Here is an 8469-nt window from a genome sequence, read left to right as displayed (position 1 = left end):
ATGCCATCTCCTGTAACAACACGAAGGTATCTGACTTGCTGTGGCTCTGGCGTAGGCCTGCAGCTACAGCTCCGATTCAACCCCTAGCCTGGGAACCTCCATATGCCACGGGAGCGGCCCAAGAAATGGCAAAAAGACAATAAATAAATAAATAAATAAAACATTGTTTCAAAAAAAAAAAGAAATAAGAAGTTGCTCTACAGTTTATGAGAGTAGTGTAACCTTGATGCATAAACAGACCATGGATGACATAAGAAAATGAAATTATTGGCCAATCTCACCTCTAAATATAAACATAACAATTTTACATAGCTCTTAAAAGACTGGTCCATATAAAAGTAATATTCTGAAAAGAGTACATCACAGACAAATAAAGCTTATTTCAGGAATACAGATATTATTTCAAGTCAGAAAATCTTTTAACACAGTAACTATATAACAGGTTGTAGGAGGAAAACAGTGGAATCATTTCAGTGTTACAAGTGGAGACAATGAGGGTTTTCCAGATTTTAGTTTGGCAAAATTTCTAAATGTTAAATTCTAACTACCTCACTTGTCAAATGGAGGGTAGGCAATGAGTTTTCTCATACAATCTTGGTGGGAGTGTAAATGAATAGTGTTACCCTGTAGAAAAATTTTGTAGTATCGATTAATTTTTTGTGTTTAACGAGCATATCCTTTAAAAGAGCAATTACACTTGTAGTTATCTATTACATAAAATCACCCTCACATAAAAACTAGGATCTAAACAAAAGGTTGTTTGTTGTAGCATTGTTTGAAATATTAAAAAATTTAAAACAATACAGATATCCTTAACTAAACAAAATGTGATATATGTGTGTGATGAAACAATCTGAATATTTAGTTGAATCTATCTATCTATCTATCTATCTATCTATCTATCTATCTATCTATCTATCTATCTAATCTTTGGCCATACCCATGGCATATGGAAGTTTCCAGGCCAGGGACTGAATCCATGTCGAATCCTTTAACACACGGTGTTGGACCAGGGCTTGAACCTGCATCTCCACAGGGGACTGGAGCTGCTGCGTCAGATTCTTAACCCAATATATATATTTTGTATTTTTAGGGCTGTACCCATGGCACATAGAGGCTCCCAAGCTAGGGGTCCAATTGCAGCTACAGCTGGCGGCCTACACCACAGCGATGCAGCATCTGAGCCACATCTGCAATCTGTGCCTCAGCTCATGGCAGCATGGGATCCTTGACCTACTGAGTGAGGCCAGGGATGGAATCTGTGTCCTCATGAATGCTGGTCGAGTTTGTTAACCACTGAACCATGACGGGAACTCCTCCCAATATTTTTAAATTGAAAATATTACCAAGATTTTAAAGTATGTTATTAGAATAGATTTTAAAAAATTATGTTCAGTGTGAAGAAAAACAATTTTATAAATACTATAAAATGATAATATCCACAACAGTGAATAATATATAAATGACAAAGACTTTTTTTTTTGGTAAAGAAATCTGTTTTGCTTGTCAAATTTAAATATTCAGATTAAACAACAATATTTAAAATAGTGTTTGCATCGTTGCTTAGATTCCAGGTATAGAGCTAAATAAATGATTGATCAAAAGATAGTGAGAGCAGTTCTGCACTGACACGACATGGATATAAGAGAAATATTCAGTCCCATGGCTCATATCCCTTGGAGGCTTCCTCTGTAGGTGGGAGAGATCAGAAAAATCCCAGCGTTTACTTAGTCCCAGATGCCTCTGCTGAATGAGCAGGAATCAACAATTCCCCAAATAAGAAAAAACTATTAGATAATTGTGTGTTTTCCAGTGGACCCTTTACACTTGTGTGTAATTATGTGTAATTGTGTGTAACTGTCTGTCGAACTATCAAATGTGAGACCTGGAGAGCAGTAGGAAGTTCTCAGGTGAGCCCCAACTTCTGCAGCTATAATCCCAGCTTTCCCCCAAGAGGCAAAAGAGTCACTTCCGTGATGAGAAAATAGATCTGTCGTAACCGTATCGTTCCTGTCATCAGTTAACCACTAGAGCAGTAACTTCAGGATTTACGAAAATGTAATATGTGTACACAAGCACATACCTTATATGTTGGTTTATTTGTTCATAGAATCTTTACAAAACAGCTGGCGGTGGGGAGAGGGAGATAGATAGCAATTCTGGAGAGAGCAAGTAGAAGGGCTCAGGGTAAGGATTTAAGGATTTAGGATAAGTAACTTTGAGATGTCATTGAAAGAAAATTTCAGGCCATTTTATTTAGGAGATGTAACTGTGATTCTTGTCCATGAAAGGGGAACCCATAATTGGAGGAATTCTCCAATATCTGAGGAATTATGTGAGTATACTTCACATTTCTCCCTAACGTGGAACTCTTCTCAGTAATCCTCTTAGCGCCCACTTAACCTCTTTGTTTCTCAAGGTGTAGATCAAAGGATTAAGTGCGGGTGTCACCACAGTGTAGAAGAGGGTGAGGAATTTACTGTGATTCTGTGTGTATTTGCTCTTGGGTTGGATGTAGACGGAAATGATACTTCCAAAGAACAAAACCACAACAAGCAGGTGGGACCCACAGGTCCCACATGCTTTCCTCCTGCCTTGGGCAGATTTTATCCTCAGCACGCTCCTAACAATCCCGCCATAAGAGACCAGAATAAGCCCCAGAGGTACAACAACATAGAGGACACTGGCTACGGCGAGCTCATTTTCCAGGAAGCTTGTGTTCACACAGGCGCTTTTAATCAAGGCCAGCACCTCAGACATGAAATCATCCACCCTGTGGTGGCTGCAGAGAGACAACTGGAAAACCAGGATGGTCTGAACTGTGGCCTCCACGAAACCACTGATCCAGGCCAGAGCTGCTAGCTGCTGGAGAAGCTTGGGGTGCATGATAACGTCATAGTGGAGGGGCCAACAGATGGCACTGAAGCGGTCATAGGCCATAACGGCCAGGAGGACGCACTCCGTGGAGCCCAGCCCCAAAGCAACGTAGAGCTGGAGCACACAACCAGCGTAGCTGATGGTCTTCGCAGGCCCCCTGAGATTCCAAAGCATTTGTGGGACAATACTGGTAGTGAAACAGAGGTCCAGGAAGGAGAGATTGGAGAGGAAGAAATACATGGGTGTGTGGAGTTTGGGGCACAAGTATGAGGCCAGTATGATCACCGTGTTCCCCGTCAGTGTCAGAGTGTACGTGACAGAGACGACCAGAAGGAGAACCATCTCCAGCCGGGGCTGGTCAGAAAAGCCCAGTAAGATGAAACCTGCGGGAGTGCTAAAATTTGTCCCTTTCATTGCTTAATGGTGAATCACCTTTCACAGAAAATCTTGGGCATTCCGATTTTCTTCCTGTGGGAAGGCGATCAGAGGTCATAACCAATGCAAAAATGACAAACTGAGTAAAGCGAGCATTTGGACACGATTTTTATATATAGAGAGAACAGACAAAAGAAAATTATGTGAAATTAAAAAATGTAGTAGCTGGGCCTGTTACAAAGAAGGAGACAAATACAGTCTTGAGAGCATCAAATTCATTGAAAGGAAATATATAAGCATAGGGTTGACATTAGATCACATACAAAACAGACTTGAGATATATCCCAAACTCTCTGAAGATAAAATACACAGGCCATAGTGTGCAGACTGTGAAAAAGCAAGATGTTGAAAATAAGTTGATCATTGCATATATAGATATGATAGACAATAAATACAACAGATAATCTGAAAGATACATCAAATGATCAAGAATCTGAAAGAGAAGTGTATAGAATTGGAGACACAGAGACTAAATAAGAACAGTTAGAATTTTCAAACAGCGACCATCAGATAGGGTTATTTAATATTCATTGTTTTTCTGTGAAGTGAATAATTATAGTGACCTGATGATAAAGGAAAACTTTTGTGATCTCCCTATTTGAGTCATTAGTCTTCCAACTTTATAAATATTGCTCTTTAGAAAAATCTAATTCAGAGCCTCCAGCAAGCAAGCTCTTCTCCCTGGTGGCATCTATAGTCCTTATGCTTTAATATGCTTTACTTACAGGAGTACATGAATTCAGCCACCTAAAATAATCTGTTGACCTTTCATAAAATAAATTGTGTAGAATTTAGAAGTGTGTTTTAAACTATTAACTTGCAAAGATCAAAGAATGTAGTTATGAAAATTTGTAATTCTGAATAGTCAATTCTGATCTCTCCAAAATGACTATAGTAATTTACCCATGGAATCAAATCTTAGTAGATTCCTTAAAAACAAACAACTCCAAACCACCCCCCGCCCAAAACCCTCCATTGGAGTTCTCTTGTGGTGAAACAGGCTATGCTTGGGTCCCTGCTGTGGCACAGATTTGATCCCTGGCCCAGCAGTTTCTACATACTGCAGGCATGAATGACCAAAGAAAACCTCCAATGAAAATTTCTCATTTTCCTTTAAATATCTCAACTAGAAAATAAAAATTTAATTCTAAGAACCCACAGCCATTACACCTGGTCTCTGGCAACTATTACATAGTCCAGTTAAAGGGAATAATGGCTTATTTTCTTTGGTATCAATGGTAATAATAGGTTGCATTTTGATTTTTTGCCAAGATGAAACTATTATGTGTTTTGAGTAGAAGATAATATTTTTTCCAGAATTACACTGAGAGAAGGAAACTGATACTGGTAGTCACTTTGGTTGTTAACATTTGTCTATCTGGCCATGTATTTTGCTGGTAAAATAAAAGCCCTGGATGTTATGATACACCAAACCTGACATTGACCTTACCTTCTACTATTCAGTAAAGAGTAAGGGAACTGTTGAGAGATTCAGTGTCTCCTAGAAAAAAGACAGCACATGAATGGCTTCATTTTGCTTGATATAATTCTACATTTTCACAAGTGTTTCCTTGGGTATTTATGTTGCAAGAATAACAATATTTTCCAAGCAGACACTGCACTGAAACTACTTTCTCCCCCTTTCACATTCCTGTTGTTAATCAAGATGAAGAAAGTGGGGCTCATGTCTGTGAAAAGAAGAAGGTAGACAATTTCTGTAATTAAAAATATGGTCAGGAGTTCCCGTCGTGGCGCAGTGGTTAACGAATCCGACTAGGAACCATGAGGTTGCAGGTTTGGTCCCTGCCCTTGCTCAGTGGGTTAACGATCTGGCGTTGCCGTGAGCTGTGGTGTAGGTTGCAGACGCGGCTCGGATCCTGCGTTGCTGTGGCTCTGGCGTAGGCGGGTGGCTACAGCTCCGATTCAACCCCTAGCCTGGGAACCTCCATATGCCGTGGGAGCAGCCCAAGAAATAGCAACAACAACAACAAAAGACAAAAGACAAAAAAAAAATATATATATATATATATATATATATGGTCAATGTTGGTGTATATATTGAAAAACTGCTTTTGTTCACTTCTAAAGGGAATTAGCTCTGGATTTCCTCAATTTTAAAAATAAATTCCCCTTTCCGCCATAACATGCTAAAGAAAGACCTACCTTATAGAAAGAATGGCAATCCAGCTATAGAGGCTGTTGGTGGCTTTGATGAAAAGTTCCATCACGGTCACAGATCCAGGACAGGCAGTGGAGGAATCGCAGGTAGGCAGTTTGTCAGCTCACTCTCTCCTGGGATCTCGCGGCTCAGGCTCTCTGCAGATGGATGGTATTAGCTCGTTTCCTCAGCACACACCTCTGGAGTTCTCCTTCCCAAGCACCTTCCCGTCTCTGTTTTAGAGAGGGACCTAGGTCTCTGGAGAGAGAGGCACCACGGAGGCTTGTGCTTCTGTTTCCCCTGGAAGACAGTCAGTGACATACACCTTCTAAGTACACACATGCATGTACACATGCATTTTGTTGTAAAGATATCCAAGTCAGATACCTTCGTGTTGTTACAGGAGATGGCATCTATATGGGATAACAGAAAGGACAATTATAGTTCCAGACTATGAGAACATCCTTACATTCTGCTCATTTGCAAAGCCCATTAAGGTCACTTCACCTACTTTCTATCATATATGCTATTAAAAGTGCCAGTATTATTTAGATAGTATCTTAAGATACTTATTTTATTTATTTTTTGACCACTCCTATAGTATGTGGAAATTCCCAGGTCAGGAACTGAACTCGTGCCACATCAGCAACCCAAGCAGATGCAGTGACAATGCCAGATCCTTAACCTGCTGCGCCACAATGGAACTCCCTTGAAATACTTGTTTTAAAAAATTAATTCATTTAACTTTTGTTTGTTTGTTTGTTTGTTTAGGGTCGAACCGGTGGCATATGGAAGTTCTTGGGCTAGGGGTTGAACTGGAGCTGCAGCTGCCAGCCTATACCATGGACACAGCAACACCAAATCCAAGCCGCGTTTACAACCTACAGCAGCTTGTGGAAACGCCAGACCTTAACCTACTGAGCAAGGCCAGGGATTGAACCCAAATCCTCATGGATACTAATCGGGTTCGATTCTGTTGAGCCACAATGGTAACTCGCTAAACTTTTTTTTTGTTTGCCAAACTCAGTTTTGTGCATGGTGTGCCGACATCTGTATATACCTGCATCAGGTTAATATGCAGTTACTGAGGATCTAAGTAATGACCTATAGACTTCAGGGAAATAGGAAATGATGGGGACGAAGTGGACTCTGCTTTCTAGTGTAAAAGGAGAGAGTATTGCAAATTCACAAACTCATTTAATAAGTGGTTAAACATAATACCTTCATATCAGAAAGAAATTATGATCTACACACAGTATTGTTACCACTTTTAGAAGAATAGAAGAGGTTTTTCTGTAGCTGTCTCTAAAGTAGATGGGGTACATCCCATGAAGTGATGACCCATTGGGGCGTAGTTTATATTTTACAAAGGATATAAATATATTATAGAATAATACATGTGTATAATTTGGAAATAAAAGTGTTCATGTATTGGGTTTGCCTGACCAAAAATGTTTCTGATGAGGGACGTGGTTGTAAACATTAGAAACAACGGACGTACAGACTCTGTCATGTTCTTCCTTCTGTAACCTTTCTCACCACCAAAAGGAGATAGAAATGTTTGCGAGGTGTGCCAGTCCTGGGTTTTTTGCCCTCAGCAGGGTCATTCCTTCTCCTTTTCCAACACTGTTCTGTATCATAGGAGGGCTGGTGCCCAAAGGCTGCTTTGCCCAGGTTTCTGTATCAACCAGTTCTCACCTGGGAGACCCTGGCTTGAGACTAAAATGAAAAGAGAAGCCAGGGTATTTCTTCCTTCCACTGGGCTGTGGGAGGCTTTCCTAGCTGGGGTGCTGATCCCCTTTTTTGGTTCCAGCTCCCCTGGCAGGCTTACTCTTGTCCCTGCTTCCCCCAGGGGATCCCGGTCCTTTTGCTACTTTTGCTTCTTTAAGTCCAGTAGTGGTAACGGCTGCTAGTTGTTTCTAATTTCCGGGTTAACTCACAATCCACTGTTTGAGTTTTCAGCCATCGCTTGTGTAACCCATTTATGCATTAGAGTCTCCCTGTTGTAAAGGATTCCATTTAATAATTAGTAGCTGGTCCCTCCCTCTGGACGTTTACTCTCTTCCTTTCCAAAAAGTATACTTCTTATGAAATACTTGGTCCAATTCAAATCATATTCTGTTGATAAAAAATCTATTTTCTGGAGTTCCCGTTGTGGTTCAACAGTTAACGAACCCGACTAGAATCCAGGAGGATGCAGGTTTGATCCCTGGCCTCACTCCCTGGGTTAAGGATCTGGCCTTGCCATAAGCTGTGGTGTAGGTTGCAGACACAACTTGCATCTGGCAATTCTGTGACTGTGGTGTGGGCTAGCAGCTGTAGCTTTGATTTGACCCCTGGCCTGGGAAGCTCCATGTGCCTTGGGTGCAGCCCTAAAAACCAAAAACAAACAAACAAACCAAAAAAAATCTATTTTCTATTACATATTTTTACAAATTTCCATGGAAGACAAAGCCTTAATCCAAAGCAATAAATTTTCAAGTTCATTTATATAGCATTAAAATAGTTGGCATTACTGGCACCAGTAACAGTTCTTTCTCCCTTGAAAGGCTACTTGAGAAACACTTATTCTGAATATGGAAAATATTGGCCTTCCTTTTGAATCAGGATGAAGAACTCAATTACTGATTTGTGTGATATTTTAGATTACTCCGACATTCATCATCACAACCTAATCTTACACAACACCACAGATGCCTTTGGAAAATTATAGACTGGTTTTAAGATTCCTTTATGTGCTGAGAACAACTGATCAGTATTAAATTAAAAGGCCACAATGGCAACACATCTAGAGATTGCTTTTCTAGCACTAAACTCTGACTACCTGGAAAGCAACATATCATTCTAATATGTAGTATTTCAACTCTCAGAAAGTGCTACTGGATAACTCGCTTCAATACCATCTTTCAATTAAATATATTTACTTGTGCTTAATCATTAATATTCAACAACAATAATGATCACCAGAAAACATTTAGTCCTACAAATCAGTGAGGAAT

The 8469-nt window shown here is 40.1% G+C and overlaps 1 protein-coding gene across 1 annotated transcript; it reads right to left on the bottom strand.

Annotated features, from left to right (window-relative positions):
• Nucleotides 1-2358: 2358 nt before the first annotated feature.
• Nucleotides 2359-3291, bottom strand: LOC100158165 (olfactory receptor 2H1-like). Its single transcript, XM_001928306.3, has one exon. The coding sequence runs from the start codon at nucleotides 3289-3291 to the stop codon at nucleotides 2359-2361; it is 933 nt and encodes a 310-aa protein (XP_001928341.3).
• Nucleotides 3292-8469: the final 5178 nt, after the last annotated feature.

The sequence above is a fragment of the Sus scrofa genome, chromosome 7, assembly GCF_054392235.1.
Source record: "Sus scrofa isolate SSC_HxYL_T2T_F1_AM1 chromosome 7, Sscrofa_HxYL_maternal_Yorkshire_Landrace_v2.0, whole genome shotgun sequence".
NCBI lineage: Eukaryota > Metazoa > Chordata > Mammalia > Artiodactyla > Suidae > Sus > Sus scrofa.
This window is presented reverse-complemented; position numbering and strand designations above follow the sequence as displayed.

Bases quoted from the DNA above. Each gene is read 5' to 3' on its own strand.
- LOC100158165 (XM_001928306.3), bottom strand. From the start codon at position 3,291: ATGAAAGGGACAAATTTTAGCACTCCCGCAGGTTTCATCTTACTGGGC.